The 24,276-nt window shown below is 39.6% G+C and overlaps 1 protein-coding gene across 1 annotated transcript; it reads left to right on the top strand.

Moving 5' to 3' along the window:
* The first annotated feature begins 1,592 nt into the window (after positions 1–1,592).
* LOC117295541 (chondroitin sulfate synthase 1-like) lies at positions 1,593–24,075 on the top strand. The gene is made up of 2 exons (XM_033778239.1): positions 1,593–3,012; positions 23,941–24,075. The coding sequence occupies exons 1-2, from the start codon at positions 2,212–2,214 to the stop codon at positions 24,073–24,075; spliced, it is 936 nt and encodes a 311-aa protein (XP_033634130.1). The 5' UTR covers positions 1,593–2,211.
* Positions 24,076–24,276: the final 201 nt, after the last annotated feature.

Genomic DNA, 24,276 nt, shown 5'->3' with positions numbered 1-24,276 from the left:
AAGGTCTTCATGCTACAGTGCAGGGTTGGGACTCGTCCCAAGTCCTAGGATTAGTCTTAAGTTAGGAAGAGTTTTGTGAAATCGACGGCAGTATTTGGATCTTGAGTTATTACCATGTGGGGACTGTGGTTTCGAGATAGGCTTCAAAATAACCCTGGTGTTGGGGTGAAGTGAACAGAAGCTTAGCAACTGTAAAATAAAATAAAAAACACTTTTAGATGATTCTTTCTGAAATTGTTGAAGGGTTCTGGAGATTTTTATTTTAAATCCAGTTGTTGCAAGAGGATTAATTCATGCACAAGTGTTTTTGTATGAATTACACTGAACTTAAAAAGCTCAAAATGTCCTGTGTGTTTTGTGTGTTAATTTTTTAAATATTAAAAATATTATAAAAAATTTTTAAACATTAAAAACAGTAAACCACAGGGAAACTGACTGGTTGGGCAAATTTTAAAGGCAGTGGACACTATTGGTTATTACTCAAAATAATTATTAGCATAAAACCTTTCTTGGTAACGAGTAATGGTGAGAGGTTGATAGTATAAAACATTGTGAGAAACGGCTCCCTCTGAAGTAATGTAGGTTTCGAGAAAGAAGTAATTTTCCACGAATTTGATTTCGAGACCTCAGATTTAGAATTTGAGGTCTCGAAATCGAGCATCTGAAAGCGCACAACTTCGTGTGACAAGGTGTTATTATCTCGCAACATCGACGACCGATTGGGCTCAAATTTTCACAGGTTTGTTATTTTATGCATGTGGAGATACACCAACTGTGAAGACTAGTCTTTGACAATTACCAAAAGTGTCCAGGTGTTTTTTAAGACTTGGGGTGGAAAAGAGAAAGGTTTATTAGAGCAGGATTGGAACCAATAATGACCTCCAGATTAACATGATAACGTGCTTAGCATAGGAAAGTATTGCTAAGCAAAAAAATAGGTAACCATTCAAAACTACTTTAGCTTGTTGCAATTTTTGTAACTGGTAACCCCCACTCAATTTGCGCTTAGCAAATATAATTGTCAAGCAGAATTCTTTGAGTACAGTTATTTAAATGAGGTTTTCAATCAATAGGAAAAATTAATTCACAAGCTGATTCAACAGGTTCCCGCTCGAGTCGACTGTCTTTACCCCTATTTATTTCATAGGGCATCATACCCAGTCAGTTTCCGTGGTTTATTGGTTATTGTGGAAATCCCGAAAGGCTACATTATATTTAATGAGAAGGGGCGGGGGGAACAGACTCCTCCTCCCGTCGTGCCATAGGCTAATCATATTAATAAAACTATAAAAAGGAAGCTGTAGGCCTACAAAAATCACTTTTGGTGAATTCCTAGTGAATTCCTAGTGAAATAGAGGGCAGCATACAGCCCCACACTCGGCAGTGCCACGCGTAAATTAGTCAGGTGACCTGCCGTAAAATGTGTCTAAAGGCATGGAACATTCACAGGGTTGTTTTCTTCTGATAAACTTTCACACGGGGCAACCGCAGGATATGGATGTAATGTGTACATACGTAGGCATGTGTAGGATGTTATGGGCATGTTGTACGCGGTGGGTTGGCTGAGCAATTTGAATGGAAGTCAGCGCAGGCCGGCCCACTGAAAGAGTAGCGGCCTGTGTAAAGAGATCGTCCACACTTTTGTAGGGGAAAACGGCGATAGTTTATGACGGGAAAGGACAATAGTTCGGATGACAGTGGTGGCACTACGATTCTGTTTGATATCAGCGACACAGGTAGGGGATTTAACGCGATGTTTCTTGTTTACGAACGCTGCAAACCGTACGTAAAAATACTACAAACTTTTGCAAACTAAAACTTCAAGTATTGGAACTTGGAAGTGCACGAGTACCGTAGTGTAGCGACGACGTGCAGTGTGTATTGGGTGATTGTACACGATTACTGCAGCGGCGGACGTGGTTGTTGATAACGTTAAACCCCGGAAAACTATTTGTAGCGTGGACTTTCAATATTGTCTTCTGCCTTGATTTATTTTAGTTTAAAAACCATGTTGGTTCTCAACACGTATGTGCTGTCTAGTTGACGACGAAGCTACTGGGCTTGAAAACTGAGTGTGTTAGTGTGTGAATGTTGCTGTTTTGGGACTGTGTGTGGTGGACTTCGTCGTCGTGGTGGTGAACCCAGTGAACTTTGCCGACGTGGAGAGGCGGTGTTTTGAATCCTCTGCCCAGGCGAGAGGTTTAACCAGCCATGTCCCTTCGTCGTGTAGTGGGCCGAATAATAGGAAAACAGGAACTGGGTACAGTTTTCCTGAGCCTGATTCTTGGTTTTATGTTAGCGACATGGCTGCGTGTTCGCCAGGGAATGGACCTGGAGTCCGATGCCATGGATAGAATAGCAATGGCGAATAAAAGATGCAATGCAGCTGTGAATCCGAGGGCGGCACCCCAGGACTCTACGGTGCCGCCTTCGCCTCCAAAGAATTTAATTTATGTTGGTGTTATAACGGCAGAGAAATATCTCTCGACGCGGGCAGTCGCTGTTAATCGGACTTGGGCAAAGACAATCCCGGGCAAAGTGGGTTTTTATTCAAGCGCTACGTCGTTCATGGAGCCTGGACTCAACCTCCCCCTCGTGAGACTTCAAGGGGTCGATGACTCTTACCCTCCTCAGAAAAAGTCTTTTCTCTTGCTTAAACACATGCACGATCATTACATTGATAAGTTTGAATGGTTCATGCGTGCTGACGACGATGTCTACGTGCGAGGCGACAAGTTGGAAACTTTTCTTCGCTCCATCAACAGCAGCCAGCGTCTGTTCATCGGCCAGGCGGGACTTGGGAAGCAAGAAGAACTCGGTCTATTGAACTTGGAAACGGGGGACAATTTTTGTATGGGCGGGCCTGGAATGATTTTTAGCAGGGAAACTCTACGCCTTGTTGTGCCGCATATAAGCTACTGCCTCAAGAATATGTGGAGCATTCACGAAGATGTGGAAGTTGGAAGGTGCATCAAGAAATTTGCTGAGATCGATTGCACGTGGGCTTATGAGGTTTGTATAAATCATTTATTTCTTCTTCAAATAGATAAAACTGAAACTTAAATTTGTAAAGTTTGTTGTTTTAACCGTATTTAGTCTTTGCAGGATTTCCTGAGTTATTTTGGTATTAGCCTACTTAACAGGAAATAAAATATGTCAAAGATATCCCTTTCTGATGACATCCAACCTCAAAATAGCGAAGTCAGATGAAAAATTAAAATAATAAAATAATAAAAATGCAAAAACTTAAGAACTAAGAACTTAACCATTTAGCCACTGTACCGCCCAGCCGCATATAGCGATACACTGTATGCGGTACGAGGAAACCTCGCTAGCTTGTGTTTGTAGAAAAAAAGAAAACTCGATAGTCATTAGTAGGTCTACGCATTTGTTAATATATCTAGTTGTTATAGATCGTTATTAATTCTCCCTTCACAGTTGACTTGTCGAAGCTAATGATGATGAAATAATTTAGCTCAATTACGAAAAATAAAACGCTCATTAGTAAACAGGAAACTGTTCATCATTAATGATGATATTGTCGAAAATTAACGCCTTCGCATTTAATCAGTATGAGCATTGAGCCAGACAAAAGCTATTGTGTTCATTTTATCCGTGCACACAAATATTCGCCATAACAATTACCGTAGCCGTTTAACGAGACGCATTTATTGTTCCCATGAGAACTTGTACTTTTATACAAATATTACCGAAAGGGTAAAAAATTGTGCATACACATTAAGCCATGGCTATCTTTTAAAATTTGAACTACGATTCCAGCAATTTACTGCAAGAATCTTGAGAAATTGGATTTCAGCAAACTCGGGCGGTGCAGGGACTAAAGGGTTAAAGCAAATTATTCCAAAATGTATTGTATATATGTACTATGGCTTGAAAAAAACCCAAACCATGACAAAGTTGTTTGTTTTCTTATTTGTGACCAACTTATGTAGATATTGTCATATGCGGAGATGCGGTTTGAAGTTCATACCAATATCTTCCAAAATGGGTCAGTGACCAACAAATCAAAGGTTTGTGGTTGCAAACCTTGCGCCCCTTCTTATCATTTGAACCCTGCATCTCAGCTCCGAAACCCCAAACCATCACAAAGTTAAAATTAGTCCAACAATAAAATACATGACGTTTGTGATCTTATTTGTGACCATCTTAATGTAGACATTTTTTAATTTATGGTGAGGTTTTTAATTTTTAAGTTCATACCAAATATTCCAAAATGGGTCAGTGTATCTCAGCCCCAAAGCCATTACAACGTTAAAATTAGTCCAACAATAAAATGCATGTTTGTTTCCTCTGTTGTGACTATGTAACTCAATGTAGAAATTTTTATAAGAGGTTTTGAATACTGATGTCTTCCAAATGGGTCAGTGACCTACAAATTAAAGGTGTGTGGTTGCAAACCTTGTGCCCTCTCTTAACTTTTGAACCCTGCATCCCTAAAAAGTCTTCAAGTTCAATTAATATCAAATTGCAGGTCAAACACAACATTCTTTGTGTATGTCAGCTTGAACACAAAGAACACTGACATCATGTGGTTAGCTTTTACCTCATTGTACTTGTCATAGTGTTGGAATGTAGTTTGGTTTCAGAAAGGGTAAAGCCGTAAAACAAAAAAAAAAACGCCAGGGGGGGGGGTAAAGGTTAAGATCACACCTTGGTTACCTTCAGTGTTACCTTGCCCTTTCAAAAATGAAGCATCATGCCTGCAGAGGATCACTTAAAGACACTGGACTCTTTGGTAATTACTCAAAATAATTATTAGCATAAAAACCTTTCTTGGTAACGAGTAATGGGAAAAGGTTGATAGTATAAAACATTGTGAGAAGCTGCATCCTCTGAAGTAATGTAGTTTTCGAGAAAGAAGTAATTTTCCATGAATTTGATTTTGAGACCTCAGATTTAGAATTTGAGGTCTCAAAATCAAGCATCTGAAAGCACACAACTTTGTGTGACAATGGCATTTTTTTCTTTCATTATTATCTCGCAACTTCGACGACCGATAGAGCTCAACTTTCACAGGTTGGTTATTTTTGCATTTATGTTGAGATACACCAACTGTGAAGCCTAGTCTTTAACAATTACCAATAGTGTCCAGTGACTTTAAAGACACTGGACTCTTTTGGTAATTGTCAAAGACCAGTCTTCTCACTTGGTGTATCTCAACATAATAATGCACAAACTAACAAACCTGTGAAAATTTTGAGCTCAATTGGTCGTCGATGTTGCGAGATAATAATGGAAGAAAAAACACCCTTGTCACACAAAGTTGTGTGCTTTCAGATGCTTGATTTCGGGACCTCAAATTCTAATTCTGAGGTTTTGAAATCAAATTCGTGGAAAATTACTTCTTTCTTGAAACCTACGTTACTTCAGAGGGAGCTGTTTCTCACAATCAACTATCAACAGCTCTCCATTGCTTGTTACCAAGTATGTTTTAACAATTATTTTGAGTAATTACCAATAGTGTCCACTGCCTTTAAGACACCATAATTCAAAAGTGAAAATTTAGTCTTTCCTCCCTAAGGCACCTACATAGCTACATGTATGTATATTATTCATGTAAATTGTATAATGAGGAAATTGTATATTTCTGTTGAAACATTTCAAGGGGCACCAAGACAATGACCTTTGTTGCCCCCGTCCAGGCCTGCCTCTGTTTGTCTACAAGTACAAATGGTGAACATTTATGGGATAGGTCAAGATTTGTTACTTTTAAAGAGGAGTTTTAGGAACTTATCAATGTATCATGCTTTTCCAAACGTCAAGCAAGTGTTAAAAGGAGGTGAAAGCTACCATACAAATAAGAGACTTGCTGTCATTGCACCAGTAATAACAGCTTATTTTTCCCACAAGGGATTTTAAAGGGATAAACAAAATTTCATCCCTATTCCTGTTCCAGTTATCAATGGTTTCCAGCCCGTGGAAAACGCATTCAAAATGGAGCATTATGATGTTGAGAGAGCACTATTATTATCCTTTTTACAGCAATACCATGCGCTTGTTTCCCCTTTCTTAACTGTAAGCATCTTGTTGGATTAGAAATTAGTTTTGAGCCGTTATTTTTGGAGAGATTTACTGAAGCTCTGTGAGCGGCATGAGAGCTTAGTAATGTACCAACACTTGCAATGTAAATCACATGAATTGCTGCAATAGACAGGATATCCTATAGAAAACACACCTATTTTTTAAGTGTACTTTCTTTTTTAAATAATGAATAAATCAGTTTAGGGGAAACGATAGTTGGGACTACTGAATCTATGCAGTTTGCAAGAAAGCGTTCATTCATGTGCAAGATTGCCCCCGGCTCTTCCCAGTTGCAGCAAACTTGAATGTGTTCATTTTGTGTAAGGGCACGTACTATAATCGGCAATTCCGGTGAACATATTTGAAGGGGGTAGAATAACATGAGGAGAACTTTTTAAATGGTACCAAATATTCCAGGATTTTAATTCCGCTTGACTTGTTATCTTTCATGGAGTAACTGAAAGGGAACTGTTTTTGAAGCGAAACTAAATTTTTCAGAGAAATTTGTTTTGTTCTGTTAATAAGTAGTCCACTCAATGGACCATATCTGTGCAAGGACAACTACTCTCCCCTGAAAAAAACCTTCAGAAAAAAACCCACACTTAACTTGGTGAATTGTGCAGGTGTGAGCTGTATTGTCCGTGGCTAATTTCTTTGTTCAACCAAAAACCATATTGACATAAACGCAGACTGAAAGTTCTGGCCTCCGATTTCAATTTTGAACCTGCACAGGATGAAACAAGTTGGGCTATTCTAAATGTGCGGTAGTATCGAGCAGTGTGCAAATTTTTGGTTACATTTATAACAATGTATGCCCCAAGGATTCAAGGCCAAGAATGTGATCCTGTATGTTCAGCTCAAAGTCAACTGTACTTTATGTAAACACATTTTATTGGTTACTGTACGGGAGAGTAAACATTACGTCTGCTCCCCAATGCCCAAGTCTCACTTGTTATTATTATAACACTGAGTACAAGTGCAGCTATTGTCACGCCTCACGGCTCAATGCTCTTCTATTGTTGTGTAGTTTGTTCGCTAACTGCTTGATTCAAAGTTACAATTTACGAACGTGACAGTTTTTTTTTTTCAACTCTAGTTTTTTTTTTGTCAGTGAAGGCCGTAAGGTACGACTTTGTTAGAACCTTTGGCCCTTGTTATTATATAAATTGGTCCATTTATGAGTTGTTGTAAAAAAAAGGGGTATGCTACTGAGTAATACTACAAATAAAATTGCGTATTGGACTAAAAAAGGACAAAACTACATTGTTCTTGTAAAACAATAAATGTGACCGCCGATTTTACAAACTGAATCGTGAAGATTTGGTTTTCATAGAGACTGTTAGTCAAACATTACATTACATTACATTAGAGTTATACTGTACAGCTATCCTCTCTTTTGTGAAGGTTATGCCTACACAGTACTGGAAGAAAAAAGTTCTAAATCAAGTGCACTTACTCTTATATAGGATTCGAGGCATTGCATGGTGAGGTATCAATGTATATTTGGTTTGCGGTAACACCATGTGTGTATCTACTTGCCCGGAAAATTTTTTCTTAGGGAGCTGTCTTGCTTTATTCTACTGCCGCGGAGTAGATAATCGGAGGTTCGGGAGACTTCTTAGTTCTGAAAAGAACTGTCCTGCTTTTTAACTATTACCAGGGCGGATGGTATAGAAAGTAGACTGGACTACTACTTTAGCTTATAGGATCGTAATTAACTGTACTGCCGCGGAGTTAGTTCTGAAATTGGTCTCAACGTTTGGACTAGCTTGCTCTAGTCATCGTCGGGGGGGGGGGGGGGGGGTACTTACTCTTGTACCCCCTTTAATACTGTATACAATTGATTTGGCCTTTTTGAATTTTGCACCCTGAATTCAGCAACACCAAATTATCAAGAGAAAACCATATATGAATGCTGAAGATTGCACAAAGTTTGGTCTAGATGGCCCACAGTTTTGAAAAAACCTGGCGGGAACCCCCGCAGATTTATGATCGTAACTCTCCCCTTCTTTCCTTTTTTTCATGTATGTTTTTTGAAAGAAAAGAAAGGTTTTTTTTTAAGGCTAAATAAAACAAAAACATGTTGAGTGCTTCCCTTTTTGAAAAAAGGGAATGATGAGGTTTTTTTTCTTTTCTTTTCTTAACTATATCATTTTTTCTTAAAATAAAAAAAATCATTAACAAAATAAAAATAAAATAAAAAGGCGTCTTCTAAAAAGGTAGCAGGCGGGACGCTTAACATGTTTTTATTTTATTTGGCCTGTAAAGCCAAACCATGGCCAAACCAAACGCATTCCAGAAAATCCCCTTTGTATCAAAAGCTTCCCGTCAATCATCAGCATAATTTTCAGCCTTGTCATATATCAGGTGACACAATGTCTACTGATAGGAAGGTCAGCTGTAATGGGCTGTCAGTCCATAGTTCCCCAGGGTCCATCCACTGTCTCTAGTAAAAGTTACATAACATACATGTATCTCTAGATATTGTGTTTCCTCTGCTTGATGGACATAGCAATTGTAACCCTGACTTGTTTTTCTAGAATCTTTCAACATGAAGTGATAACTGGTCCAGCCCAAATCTGCAGGCATCCTCAAAAACTTTGTTGTATTTTTCTTTGGAACTTTATAAAAGAGTTTTATCCTCACTACACAAAGGGCAGCTTGTGTTAATATTAGTAAGTGGACCATTGCTAGTAGTAAGTACATGATACAAGCCAGAGTGGAATCCTTTGTTACATAAGCATCCTGGACATAATAATTTCTACAATCTGGGTGTCATCTCCAGGTCAGGAAATGACCAATTGCATTTGCAGATAGTTGTGTGTAAAGAATAAGGGTACCGCTAGACACCTTGTGGACCATCAATAGGTGACCAGGTGCTTACATGCCTTATCCTGATGCTGTCCCAATGTACCCAGTCCACCCTGGTCCCCAACAATCACCCAATGTCCCCTAACAACCACACACCCTGCCCCAAGAAACCATCCTGTTATCATGTTACTGTTGTTAACAGGGATCAAACACCCTTCCCCCCCCCCCCCACCAATCCCCCACCCTAGTAACTACATGTAGGCACCACTCTAGTTTTTAATATAGCTACATGTGTACCACCATCAATGATAATACTGTCCCTTGCCTCAACCTTGTCCCCCACTCATCACCCTGGTCCCCATCTACCACCCTCTTACCACCTTGTTAGTGTTACTCAAGCTACTGTCCTTTCTAAAACTTCAGTCCATTCCACGGTACCAGCTTGCCCCAACTCACCACCTGCCCTAGCAAGATGCCAGGATGTGTACCCTAGTATCCTAGCTATTGCCTTGTTACGAAGAAAATTCTGACCATAAGATTTAAGATCTGACTGAGAACCAACAGTCCCTACGCTTTGACCTTGCACCCTCCTGTGGGTATCCAACCTGTGCTTTTAAGTCTCAAATATCATATCAACTTTTGTCTTGTCATTGAGGCATAATTTTTGTCCTTGTTTTCCAAAAAGAGACACAACAATATAATAAGCTGCACCCATCCCACAACAGCTTGTAATCTTAAATCCGCGACGCCCCTACCATTTTTGTGAAGTACAAAAAGTCCTGCAGATAAAAATCTTGAACTGTTGTACCACAACATGACGTGCCACCAGACTAGAGAACTCTGGCCTGACAGGAATCACATCCCTAGAGAATGACTTTTATTCCAGACACCTTCAGGGGAAGTAACTTGTATACTTTTCAGGTCTGGTTTTATTACTGGGTTTTTGATGTTATCTTTTGGCTGTTTTTCTTGTTAACACTGATATGAAACTACCATTCAGCCCTCCCTCCAGTGACCTACTTTTTAGACTCCTTTTTTCTTAAAGCCATTGGACACGTTCGGTAAACAGTATTGTCCAAGGCCCACACTTCGTGTATCACAAATTATATAAAATAACAAACCTGTGAAAATTTAGGCTCAATCAGTCATCGGAGTCGGGAGAAAATAACGGGAAAAACCACCCTTGTTTCCACACGTTTCGCCGTGTCATGACATGTGTTTAAAATAGATCTGTAAATCTCGATATCGAGAATTGATATTGTTTTAATGTTTTCTCAAAAAGTAAAACATTTCATGGATTAATATTTCAAGAGAAGTCTTTCAGCATTATCTTCTGTAAACCCTGTAAGTTATTTGTAAATCTGTGAACTTTTAATTTTTGTTTCTGTTCCGAAAGTGTCCAATCGCTTTAAACACAACTTTTGCCGCATATTTTTCTTATAAGTTGCAACTTGTCGGCTGTCATATTTTATCACCACACAACATACAACTAAAGGGAGGCACCCTGACCCGCTTGACCCATTGTCCTTTTCCTCCCTCCCCCACACAGGACGCACAAATTATCGTTCTACTAAAACAATAGAACAAATGCACACACTGAATAAATAAACAACTTTGATCCTCAGTTGTTTTCTACTGAGAGAAGTAGACAAAAAAAGATGTAGAAAAACATTTTAAGTTTGGTGGATAATTCATCGAAGACTGGTTTGGTTGCAACAACAGAACTGGAATTTTACCTTGAAAAAGCAAGGCAGGTTTAAGTTTTGTGAGGGGCATTTCCATCGGAAGAACTTTCAAGTCTTTCGTGAGCTTTTGAAGGGACACCAAGGCCATTAGACTAGGGGCAACTTAGGCCAGGGCCTTGTAACTCCAGGCTAGGACTGGGCCCAATTTCATAAGCACAGAATAGCATTGCTTAGAAGAAACAGGTTACCAGGAACAAGAAAAAGGTTGGGTGCACTGTTGTGGCTTGTGCCCAACTCAATGTTTGCTTAGCAAAGAAACTTGTCAAGCTCTGTATTTTCTGCCAGCTTTATGAAATTGGGTCCTGTTATATGCCGTCTTTAATAATAATAATAATAATAACAACATCGAAGTCTTATATATAGCGCACTTGATGTCCCATCCGGCAGAACTCTACAGTTAGGTCAATGGGAGACTTTCTGGGACGATAGAGGGCAGCAGACTTACCGGGTAAATCCATTGTTCTCAGAATTATGCGCATGTTCAGAACTACGTAAACAATGGAAATTTACGCGGTATGTCTGCTGCCGCCTAGCGTTGGAAAGTCTCCTATTATTGAAATGTATGCCCTACATGTACGTATCTTGATTCTTGATCGCAAGGAATGGCTGCTTACACGCATAGAAACAGTTAAAGTTTATATTGCCAACGTTCATTTCCTGTTCATGTAAATAGACTTTTAAAACACATGTCGACCCGGCACAGTGTTGGTGCATAACACGCTAACATATTTTCCTCTCAAAAAATCAGTGACTCCAAGAAAATTTTCTTCTTTGGTGGCTATTACCTTTAATGACATACTTAGCATTGCCCCTTGGTCATTGCCTTGGTGCCCCTTGAAACGTTCCGTGACATCACATTTCTTTTACAAAGCCTGTTTCCTTTCAAAAATCAGTGACTCCCATAAAAGTTGTGGCTATTATCTTTGATGCCATACTTTATGTAGCATTGCCCCTGTCAATGCTGTAGCATTGCCCCTGGTCAATGCTGTAGCATTGCCCCTGGTCAATGCCTCAGTGCCCTTTGAAATGTTTGAGAAGCAATACTTCCTTCACAGATCCTGTACCCTTCAAAGTAAAGTAAAAAACACCTTGCCAGTCCAAGCTGAGAGGAGTACACATCAGAGCTGTATGTAAGGAAGCAATCCTTAGAAGCCATCACCTTCCAAACTTTGATTTACATAAAAGTTACAAAACTACGTACAAATTATTCAGGCGGTCTGGCGTGCATTTTTCTCACTATTAATAGTGTGTTGCACCTTGTTTAACAGGCACAAGCAGTCAGGTCGGCTCAGAAACTGCAAATACTAGTACAACATGTACGTGTAGACATACTTTGACTTTTGAGTCAACTGGAGGCAATCTGATCTTGCTCCTTCTGGCACACAGGACGTGGGCAACTTCCCTGTTTCCACTTTTGACCTCTTCTCAGCGGGGACCGTTTCACCTTTAATACCTTTCAAAATTGTTGCTCTCTGTACTAAAAGGACCAACAATTTGGCGATCCGCCTTAAACTAGATTATTGTGTATACCACCAGGGAGGGATGATGATGATAAGTTTTGCCAGCCGGTACATGCAGATACAGATGTCTTTTTCACTTTTTGTCTTTTTAGATTTGAAACATTGAAAGAGTGAACATGTTTCTTTAGAATCAAGAGTACTGCTTCTTGAATCATGTGAATTACTATTTTAAAATGTATTTTTTTCTCACACTTTTTTGTTTCAATTGAATAATTTGGTCTATACCTCACTGTCTCTTGTAAAAATAATCTGGTCCAGTAAAATTTTTGAGAAGCTAAATTCCTTTGTAGATGACAAAGATAAGTCTGTAACACTATAATAATAATGGGCAATGTTGTCTGGCTGGCAGCTGCGTGGTTAATTTACACCTTCATGTTCCTCTGTGTCCGATGTTCAATTATACAGTGTTAAGGTCACTGTCTGTCTAGTGTAGGGAGAAAGAAGAGACAAGCCTTCTTTCCCGCCTCCCCCATCCTCCCAAAGCACACCTTGATTTCCCGGCCGAGTTTATTATAAGGTGACGCTTCATTGGGAAGTGATTAAAAAAATGTACAGAAGGGGAAAAGCCCTTTTGTGCGCACCTCAATGGTCACACTACCACCAAGATTACAAGGCAACTCGCTCACTGTTGTGATTTCATTAGCTTCTCAGTGCATTCTTGTCTCTTGTGTAAATATCCTTATCTTGGGTTGAGATGGTTTCCTCAAGCAGGCTCAGCGTTGATGGAGAACCTGTGGGGGGGGGGGGGGGGGGGTTATGAGATTTGTTTAGTGGTTGCTACAGGAGGTGTTAGTATATGGAAACATGGTTACTGGCTCTAAGGGCATACTTGACAAAACATACAGGGTTTAAGTATCTAAGGGGGTGATGGCAAGGGGAGTTCATGGAGTTTGGAGGCAGTCATTTAAACAGCAAGACGGTTCATTAGACATAGGGGTGCGGGGTGTCTTCCGGCCACCCTGTTTTGAATTTGGACACTTTATTTCTATTCTGTCATTTACATGTAAATTTATGGTATAAATGTAAGCAAACAATTTGGACAGCCAGTTTATACGTTTTGAATTTGGACACTTTATTTCTATTCTGTCATTTACATGTAAATTCATGGTATAAATGTAAGCAAACAATTTGGACAGCCAGTTTTCAGCAAATGTTGATACTCTTTTCACCAAATCCTGTCTAAAACCTTGAGCCTTGCATGTACTATGCAGCTTTCAATTAGACTGGTTGGTGACAAAAGAGTTCACTTGGGAAATACTATGTAATTTTAGCATGAGAGCAAATAATAACTGTGATTTTATCAAGTTCCCCACTTCCCAACCTTGGGAGTATTTCTTGACGTTATTATCAGGGTCTGCCCTTAAATTCTTTAGTGACTGGCCAGCAGGACAAATAGCTTGTTGTCAATTTCAGCTTTTTACCAGTCAAAATTTCAAATGATATGATTGAGATGCTTTTCGACACTGAACTAGCCAGCTGGTCCACAATACAGTGTAGAGTGGTTATTGACTGGCCCTCGGGTGTTGTAGCTGGCAATGTGGTGTTTGACCAGTGGACCACTCTTAATAATAATAATAATAATAATAAGACTTGTAATGCGCACATATCGTTAAATCGGCCCTACGCGCTGAGATAGTGGTCTCGCGAGATCACTGCTCTCGCGCGAAATCACTGCTCTCGCGCGAACTGATGGCTCCCCGATTTCGACTCATCGGGGAGCCATCAGTTCGCGCGAGAGCAGTGATCTCGCGAGACCACTATCTCAGCGCGTGGGGCCGATTTAACGACTTGTCCACAAGTCTAGGAGAACGCTGGTTATATGAATGCAGTTTATGAATTCACTGAGTGAAATTTATGTACTGGTTACACATTGGGAAGGCCATCAAGAATTACTATAACTACATTTGTAAAGTTACCTTCAATGAGGCTCTAAAAAAAAGGCTTTAAAGGCAGTGGACACTATTGGTAATTACTTTACTATCAGCATAAAACCTAACTTGGTAATGAGTAATGGGGAGAGTTTGATAGTATAAAACGTTGTGTGAAACAGCTCCCTCTGAAGTAACATAGTTTTCGAGAGAGAGATAATTTTCCACAAATTTGATTTTTTAAGCTCAGATTTAGAATTTGAGGTTTCGAATAACGCATCTGAAAACACACAACTTCGTGTGACAAGAGTGCTTTTTCTTTCATTATTATCTCAAAACTTTGACGGACCAATTGAGCGCAAATTTTCACAGGTTTGTTACCTTATGCATATTGTTGAGATACACGAAGTGAGAAGACTGGTCTTTGACAATTACCAATAGTGTCCAGTGTCTTTAAGGCAGCCAGGAGGTACAGCATGTGTTACTGGACTGTCCCAGACAGGTGAAGGATACAGGAGCATCTGCAGCTGTAGCTTCTAATCATGGCTTTAATAAAAGATGGAAGCTCAGGAACATGTGTACACTGCATTCCCATCACAATTGGGTCCAATAAAACCAATATTTTTGTTTCTTCTTCTTGAAATGGCTGCAGTGCCTAAACCTGTCCTTGGGATAGGTGGGTGGATGGGTGGGGCTTGATTGTAAGAGCAGGGGGTAGGAAGCCCAGGATTGGAACTCCCATGGGTGGAAAGCCCAGGGTAAGAGGGTACAATTCCAGTTGGTGGTGATGGTATGTCAGTCCATATGGAGCAAGGTGAGACCAATAAGGACCCCTGGACATTACTCAATTGCTAATGCTAGTGTAATATTTTTTCCACCATATTCTCACAATCTTCAATGTGTGGTAGACTGCACATTGAAAGCAGAGGAAAGGAAAATATCCTCTTGACCCTCTGTGAATGCTAAACAAATATTGCTTTGACCAAAGTCTGGTCCCTGCTCTCTGCTCTGTGCTTTGGCCAATATTTGGCCACCAACTTGTTAGTTGTCAGACATACAGCGTTTTTCCTTTTCAGTAGTTAGCTGGCCAAACTCAAGTTTTAAAACACCAGGGGACCAGTCAAAACTCCCTCCAAATGGTGCGGCTGGCTAGTTCAGTGTAGACTTGGTTCCAAGTCTTTGATTGTGGTTTTTTTCCCGTCCTGATAGCCGCTACAAACATTGCCTCTTGTGATCAACCTCCGTCTTTCAGCCTACTTAGATTGCGAGTTAGGGCGTGTGATAGCTAATAATGTGGGGGCGTTTTTCATGTCTGAGATGCAGAAGAATAGTTCAGTGTTGAAAAGTGATCCTTAGTTCATTTGAAATACGTATCAGTGAAAAAGGTGATGGACCAATGAAATGACCAGCTTACTAGTCGCTTGCCAGCAGGCAAACACTGACTGATCCTAGGCCTACTTACCTGTAAAAAATCACTGCAAAAAATGGTGCTGACATGCTCCTTTGTGTCTCAATATCCGCTGTACAGCGATACTGCTTGTGGTAAATCTTAAAATAACCAATTTCCTGACACTCGGGAATGAAATTTCCTTTTGTTGTTTTTCTGGTAAAATGGTTCCACTGTGACCTGTTCACCTTTACATGTGCTGCCAAACAGATGAACAAATACTATTAGTATTACAATAATTATGCATGGTTTATAATCCCTTTGTAAACGTTTAACAAGTTGTTTTTGTTTCCCCATTCAACTGTGACAATGGGTTCTAACCGTTCTATTTCTGTTAGGCTAGAGCTTTGTCAAGCAGAAAATATTTTGTATAAAACTCCGAGGGAAACTGACGTGTTAAATTTGATATAGGGCCTACTTGTAATTTCAAAAATATTGTCTGATAACTTACAAACAATTTAAAAGTAAGAAGGAACTATAAATAAATATAAATATAAATCTCCTGAAGACGAGCAGAGTATACTGTTTGAAACGTCAAGACCAAACCGGCTCTTTTCAGAGCCAACACTCACTCATAAGAGATTTACACATGGTTGTACCTGCTACATGTAGTTTACTATTTGTTTATAGTCCCTTCTTATTTCTCAACACCATGCAAAGCTTCAAACAATACTAACAAATTAAGTTGTGAAAAGATGAGCAGTTGCTAATGCTAATTAGTTACGGTTGTTGAGTATGTAGTCATGGTTATGTGCTTGTAGTGTTTTGGAAACAGTTTAGAGCTTGATTCTTTCCAAGTACGCAATGTTTCTTCGTGCTTCGAAACTTACAATCAGGATTACTCAAAACATCTCCAAAAACACCCTGTTTATTGTTAGGATCAACATTGTCCTTTATTAAAGGAGACAGCAACGGTTGCTTCCAAGCTGGCAAAATAATGGACTATTGTGACTAAGGAAATGTAAAGATAAATCCTTCTAAGTTTCTGAGTTATTGTTTTTTTTTAATAAAACATGGCGCAGATCCTGCCGCACAATTCAGCACATGTTTTTCTTATTTGCACTCAGATATCCTTCATTTATAAAGCGTGATTCACTGGAACTGTGTGTTTTACTATAAGAAGCCACATTAATCCAACGGAAGAGTTGTCCTGAAGACACACACACTATCATCATTTACTCAAGGGGGGGGGGGGTTCAACAGGGAGAGACACCTGTTGAACAGCTCAAACGACAGTCTAGGAAGTTTGATCGTCTTATCACTAAGGCAACAAATGTTGGTCAACATCATTGCATGGAGTTTATGTGTACAGTTGCTATTCATGTAGACTTTCTACAGTATGTGCAATTAGAGAACTTGTAGTATGCTTTTTGCACACATGAGGAGATGGATAGATAGCCTACTTGTCTATAAAATTGTTTCTTGATAAGTGATTCTCCAGGTGTGTGGCATTTAAAGCTTTTTTGTAAAGTAGCCAACTGGGCTAGTCAATTGTGCATTGCACTTTGCCCAGGTGAAGTTTTAGTAACCCAGAAATGTTTTTAAGCATGTATTGTCATAAATGTTTCTTTCTGACTAGTGGCTTGCGATTGCAATACAGTGTGTAGTTTATTGAATAGACTTGTTTGCAATAAATCATTGGGTAAATCATTTTACAGTCACAGACTTGAAGATCATTTAGCACTTTTTGAAAAGTGGTTCCTTAGGTGCATCTGTAAAGGGAAGAAATGTTGAGTGTTATAAATAAAGTTGATTTCACAGGTTTTTTAGTATCCCGCAGGGCAACATTGAGGGGTTGTGTTTACAAGGTCATTGCAGTTTCTACTAGACACTACTGTGAGCCAGGCCTAGTGTTATAGGGAGCCATGTCCTTGCCTCTCAACATAGGACACACTTGGGGGTCTAACAGATACACGTAGCTCTATATTATGGTTGGCACAGTTGGCTTGGGCGTAAAGCGCTCGCCTCTCACCAAGGTGACTCTGGTTCGATTCCCGGTCAGGGCCATATGTGAGTTGAGTTGTGCGTTGGTTCTCTGCTGTGCCGCGAGGGTTTTCCAGACTATCTGGTTTTCCTCCCTCAGGAAAAAATCAAAAACTTTTGATCTTGGCTGTGTTTCGTGGTCATAATGGGTTGATGTGGCTGGCAGCTGAATGCGCCCTTGCATGCCTGCTTCTCGAACACGTTGTAGCCGCGTCCTTCACAATTCAGCTCTAGCTGCGAGTAAGAACGATTAGCCCCCAAATTATTATTATACGTTTTAGATGCGGCAATCAGGGGTTGAAAAAAGACAAATTTAGTTTAACTCCAAACAACACGTTAATCTGGAGGTCGTTGGTTCAAATCCCACCCTAGCCAGTTTGGCCTTGTTCATTACAAATTTAAAAAAATGCACCTAGTCGGTTTCCGTTGATATTTCTAAAGTTATGTTTAAATGGTCAAGCAAGGTTGTTTATGTCAAAAACAACTTTGGTAGTTAGGGACGGGTTAAAACTGCCCACTTGTTTGCTGAAGAGTATTTGACATTTTGTCGACAAATATTCTCCAATGGCTGATTCTTTTTGGGTTTGTTCTGTCCATTGTCAACTTTCCAAACCCATTTCATTCTGTTTGTTTACCCTTCTTGGAGGCTTCAGTAGGTACAATGTACAGTACACGGTAGTCTGTTCTTAAGCTCTCGTTACACAAATGGTTTAAATAGACATAGGGACTTTTCATTTGCCAGAATACGGATTTACATTTTCCATGAATTGTAGTGTTCGAAATTGCGGCTCCATACTTCACTGCCCAATAGGACTGTTTAAAAGGAACAGAAAACATCGGCCAAACACCTCCCTTGCAAGAGGCACTCTTCATCTTTGTTCAAGGAATTCAAAGAATTCTATTGTTTTTTGTTCAAGAAGGTAGAAATATATCTACCTCCGTGGTTTGTTTGCTCATTTGAAAGGCAGTGGACACTATTGGTAACTACTCAAAATAAGGTACACATTTTTATAACAATGTGTGGTAGTGCCAGGAAGAGTGGTACTAACCGATAAATGCTTTTGAAAAATGCTGTTGGGCTTGTCTGTCGTTCTCATAATGTAGAACAATGTGACCTGTTGGAACCAAACCTAGACAAAGTAGGATATGATCAATTTTGTGTTTTGGACTTCTGCAAATTCCCCTGGTCTTCAAAATGTTGATCGCCGTGGGGAAACACAAGCTGTGATGAGATTTGCTGTAAAAATTATCACTCTAATAAAGTAGTCAAGAAACTAGCAAACCCTTGAAGGGCACTGGACACTATTGGTAATTACTCAAAGTAATTATTAGCATAAAACCTGACTTGGTGACGAGTAAATGGGGAGAGGTTGGTGGTATAAAACATTGTGAGAAACAGCTCCCTCTGAGGTGACATAGTTTTCAAGAAAGAAGTAATTTTCCACGAATTTGATTTCGAGACCTAAGATTTAGAATTTGAAAATCAACCATCTACATGTATACACACACAACTTTGTGTGGCAATGTTTTTTTTCTTTCATTATTATCTTGCAACTTCCATGACCAATTGAGCTCAAATTTTCACAGTTATTTAAACTAAAAAGATTTTCTTAAACTAAAAAGAAAATTCAGGTTAAACAAGAATATATTGATATGATCAAAGTATATTTTCTTTCATCTTGTTAAGATGTTTTTTTTTCCCCGAGAAGGTCAAGTTATTTTTAGAGACAAGAATGCGTCACCCTATCAAAGAAAAATCTTCCGAAAAATATGACATCGCTAAGTACAATCATACATGACATTTTGATGAATTCACTGACTCAGACTGAAGTGAAGTGCATGTTCACTTCTTGTAATCTGTATAAATGAGAGAATTAATTTTTGGAGGAGCTTGCCAGTGAATATAATTACCTGAGTGAACAGGGAATGTGATATATTTCTTATTCAGTTATAACAAATTACAAGTTACGACTATTTTTCACAAGTTTCTTGTATCTGTTATGGAAATTTAAAAATCAAATTCAGATTTTGTGGGTTTTTTTTTTTTAAAGAAGAAGCTGTATTTCCTCCATGTTGACTCCTTGTTGACTAGCCAGTAGGACAAGTTAACTTTCATTGTCCCTTAATATCAGGTGTCTGCTGAGCAAATCTTATTTAAAACTCTAGAGGACCAGAGTCAGACTTCACTCAAAGTGCTCTGGCTAGTTCAGTGTTGAAAGACATCCATATTTAATATTAAGTATGGGCTAGTGTAAAAACTGAAGGACCAGTGAAAGGACACACTAAACTGTTCCTGCTGGCTTGTTACTAAAATTTTTAAGGACAAACCCCTTCACCAGTCGGCCAGTTTGTTTTTCGATCCATATTTCATAAAATAAAATAACAATTTGGATCTGAACTATTGAATAGAATTGGTGTGCTTAACCATGGCTTAACCTGGCATTTTGCAAGCAGACCACTGTTAAGGAAGACCACTGTTATAAGGAAGAACACTGATTGTACACAGTGTGTACCAAATAAAAAGACTCTCAAAAGGTAAAGTGCAGTACACTTACTAACCCTCATCTGAACTTTCAACCTTTCTGTAGTTGCCCATAACCTTTGTAATAAGACATTCTTGTGCACGCACCAAAAGACCCTTTTCCCCCCACACTATGCACAGGCAGTGTTCTTAGTTGTGCCGCAAAGGTGACCATTATTATTATTTTGTTATTATTATTTTGTCCTTGTTCGGTTCAGTAACACAATTTTTCCACGGGTAGACATGTGGGCCAGATCTCCGCGGGGTGCCCTGACTCATTGCCACAAACAGCCACAGTGGCAATTGAGCCTGGTGCTCGACAAAAAACAAAAGTCTTGAAATTATTTGTTTAGTCGTGCATTTCAGACAGTGCTTTGTATAAAGTGTTTGTGGATGATTTTGTTTTTCTTTTTTTCTTTTAAACAGAAATAGGATTGTCCAGATGTGTTTTTAATCGAATGTTTGGCAGTCAAAACAAATTCCAACAAGTGTTTTAAATCTCTGCTTGGTGGAGTATCTATTGTTATATATATTCAAAAGTGCAAAACTTGATACCCTCTGAAAGACCTCAAAACACTCATTCAGGAGGAAACACACGTCAAGCACTCATGTTTGTACATTATTAAGCACATACAGTGTATTATTGTGTTTGCAGTAAGTTTGTATCTTCTCCAGTGTTTGCAGTTACATCCATGATAGTCTTCTTACTGCTGAAGTCTGATGTCTGATTTCCTGTGGACAAATCAGCAACAGTATGATTAAACGGCCAGAATCCTGTACCATACATTTAGGTCAGCCCTTGTGCTCAATTATCCTACTTTTTTTCCCCAAGGACTGCAGTAAAATTTTCTTAAATGGAGTATCCGAGCAAAGAGTGAATCTTTTGGTAATGGATTTGAATGTTGTTTGTCGTTATGTGATAGAAATGGATGACCAGCTGATGATCCATTTTCATGTTGTCGAAGCTCCGTTCACATGCAGAAGAAAATCAAGGACGCGTGTCATTTATGGAGGGACAGTGTGAAAGTGCCATGGGTTGTCGGTGGGGTGAAAAAAGTCCTGGGGCCTCCCCGGGCTGGGTACAGGTACCACAGTCGTGTTAGATGTCAGTGTGTGGAAATTGTCATCATTATTTTGACTGGGAACATGTTAAGGGGCACCAATGCAATAACTAGGTGCACTTCAATTGCCTCTGTTCCTCTATGCATAGAGTGGTCCTTGCTCTATGCATGTTTCTACCTCCATGCTATGCATGCTCCATGTTTGTACACATGGTACTCAGCAATTCTTCACATTCCATCCATACAACACCCAAACTCACAAATCCTGGCTGATGAGTGGTTGAAAACATAAAAATGTCTGTAGGTCTTTTTCAAAGTCTAGATTTCGCAAGCTTTCTCAGTCTCAAGATGGCCAACAACAAATATGTACGGCTTACAAGGCTGGATTTCAACAAAGCGCTAAGCTTCATCTTAAGATGACATGTTGACAGTATTACCATAGTGATTTGTATTGCGACATCTCACTTTGCTTAGCAGCTTAAAGAGTGCTTTGCGGATCAATCTTGGCTCTTTGGAATGAGGAAGGTTGTGGAAGCACTTAACTAATTAAATAAATAAACTTCTTAAGCTTTCGTAGTAACAACCACTTGTTAATATAGAATGCCTAGTAACGTGGGAGTAGGCACGCCCACAGGCCCAAATTTTCTGCGTTTTTGTGAAACACACAGATTTTTTGCTTACAGTAAGCAGAGCCATGAAGTTGGGCCCTTGCCTGCCTGCACTTAACAAATGAGATTGCACTTGTTTAAACTGCTTCACTTCTGTTGCTACACTACTGTTGCTACTGTGTACCCTCGGAACTTGAGCAAGTCCCAACAAACAAACTGGGCCCAATTTCATAGAGCTGCTAAGCACGTAAATTTGCTTAGCATGAAATTTCTTCCTTGATAACAACGGAATTACCAACCAAATTTCCATGTGATTTTCAGGATAAGCAAGCAACAGCTGATTACCAGTAACAAGCAATATGCAATAAATAGCAATTTTGTTGGTAATCCTGTTTTTATCAAGAAAAAAAGTACATGCTAAGCAAATTTCTGTGCTTAGCAGCTCTATGAAATTGGGCCCTGGTGACAAACTGGTGATGACTAAGCAGTTTCCTTTACTGGCCTCCATGCTTATGTAACATGGCTTCCGGTACACATCCATCATCTGAAACGCAGAGACACTTCAGTCAAAAGGGTCTCAAGATCCTTCTGTCCTCAAACCTGTAGCTGTTTGTCCAGAGTGATTACTGTTATTTTGTCCTCCCCCTGAAGCACCTTGTAGTCCTTGCGCTATTTGAATTTTCATTTTACATAAATCCAGTCATTAGTTACAAGCCAGAGACAGTGATTTGTGAATTTTTATGAAGGTATGACTGATTAATGGGTATGTAAATGTTATGTTGGCCAGCCTGGGGGTGGATTTGGCTAAGAGTGATAGGAAGAGTTATTCGTCTTACCAGGGTCGTACATTTAAACTGAGGACAAGCCTTACATTTTTAATAACTCCTAAAGATTCCTACATGTTGGACTGGTCCTAAGTTAGGACTACGTGTATCTTTGTGGTGAAATCGACCTCTTGAAATCTCAGGGGAAGACTTGCATCAAGCCTATAGTATAAGTAACTGCCCAGTTTTTACTCGCACAGTTTTTACTCGCACTTCGCTAGTTCCCCACACCATGAGTTACAGTTGTCTTGTTTCAGCACTTTCACAAGTTTCCGTTCTCAAAGTTTGGATGGTTTATGATAGCATTTTTTTGTCCGATTCGCACTCCACCAACAATCAAGCACCCTTGGCAAACGTCCTGTCTTAAGGAATCCTGCCGAGTTATCAACAAAAACGGAAAACAATGTTGTTGTTTTTTTAACTGCACTAAAAAAAACTTAATTATTATTTGATGTTGAGAGTGCAATCACATTAGCCTGATTTAGAATGGAGAGCTTTCTGCATGATAATAGGACTACATGACCACAACAATGGCCAACAGTCTGGCTGTGGTCTCTTCACCCCGGGTCTCCTTTATGCTAGTGACCCTGCAGGGGTAACCCATCAAGAGCCTTTGCTTGTACGTGTTATATGTACATACATGTACAACAGTCCGGCCACCTTCTCTTCCATCTGAGCCAACTGGGCAGAAATCCTCTCTTTGTTCGCCCGCCCAAGAGTCTGTGATTTTCTTTTAAGTAACATGTAGCTATTTTTACTTTACATGTGTTAGCGGTTTTTCTTTATTGAGATATTGGGTGGGGGATGTTCAATAGGTTGTTTAATCCCCAGTTAGTTACACTATTGAACAGGTAAGAGTGGATAGTTATATTCCACTTGGATGAACTACAGCAGGACCAGTTTTTATGTACTGGATTACGCAGAGCTACATTCGCATAGCAGCAGTCAGCAGTCTGCCTTAATAGTGTTCCGCTGGCCAAATGCTGCTTAAAACACATGAGGACCAGTAAAAAATTCACTTAAAAGTGGTCGGGTTGACTAGTTCAGTTTGAAAAAGCATCTCCATTTCATTTGAATAACTCTTGAAAAAGGTGATAGACTGTTGTAAAGATGAACTAACTGGCAAGTCACTAATAAGGTAAACACACATAGTAAATAAAACAATTACTGGCTTTTCCCGGCTACAAGTGTTTGTTCAAAAAGCACTACCTATTAGTGACATCTTGAGCCAAGACTACAAGTAATAAAGGCATTCAACCTCTCAGCGGATCAGTAGAACAATTTCCCTCCCTCTTTCTCTGGTTTCACAGCTGTGCTGTTGATAATTGATCAAAAATGCAGTTGCCAACTCTCGCTGTGCCTGCCATCCTTATAATTTGCAGTGGCATACTTGAATAATGTGTGCCTACAAAGTTATGGGGATCCATGGCACTTCTTTGTAGGTTATTATATCACTATTCCTGCCACATTGCAACACCATTAAAACACCCCCCTCTGTGATGTCTTCAAGGTTTTGTCTGGCCTGCAGTCTGGTAGCAGACCTTCCACTGAGCTCCCCCATGCCCCAAATCAGGGTTTGGTTGAGTTTGTGGTCTGTCCACAGACTCTATCGCCACCACCCCCAGACATACTCTGTCTCAGGTGAGACAGAGTTCGTCTGGGGGTGGTGGCGATAGGGAACTCTCTCTTGTCTTGAGCTGCAGTGTGGGTTGATTTATGCCTTTTGGGCGATTAGCTACAGGAAAGCAGTCTACTTTTGACTTTTCTCATAACACACTGTCAAACGCTCCATTCTGAACATCACAAAACCCTAGTGAAAACACAGCATGGTAGAAACATTGCTCAT

Source organism: Asterias rubens, chromosome 10 (genome assembly GCF_902459465.1).
Source record: "Asterias rubens chromosome 10, eAstRub1.3, whole genome shotgun sequence".
Classification (NCBI taxonomy): Eukaryota; Metazoa; Echinodermata; class Asteroidea; order Forcipulatida; family Asteriidae; genus Asterias; species Asterias rubens.
This window is presented reverse-complemented; position numbering and strand designations above follow the sequence as displayed.

Bases quoted from the DNA above. Each gene is read 5' to 3' on its own strand.
- LOC117295541 (XM_033778239.1), top strand. From the start codon at position 2,212: ATGTCCCTTCGTCGTGTAGTGGGCCGAATAATAGGAAAACAGGAACTG. The intron at 3,013-23,940 runs GTTTGTATAAAT...GATGTCTTCAAG, and splicing joins ATTGCACGTGGGCTTATGAG to GTTTTGTCTGGCCTGCAGTC.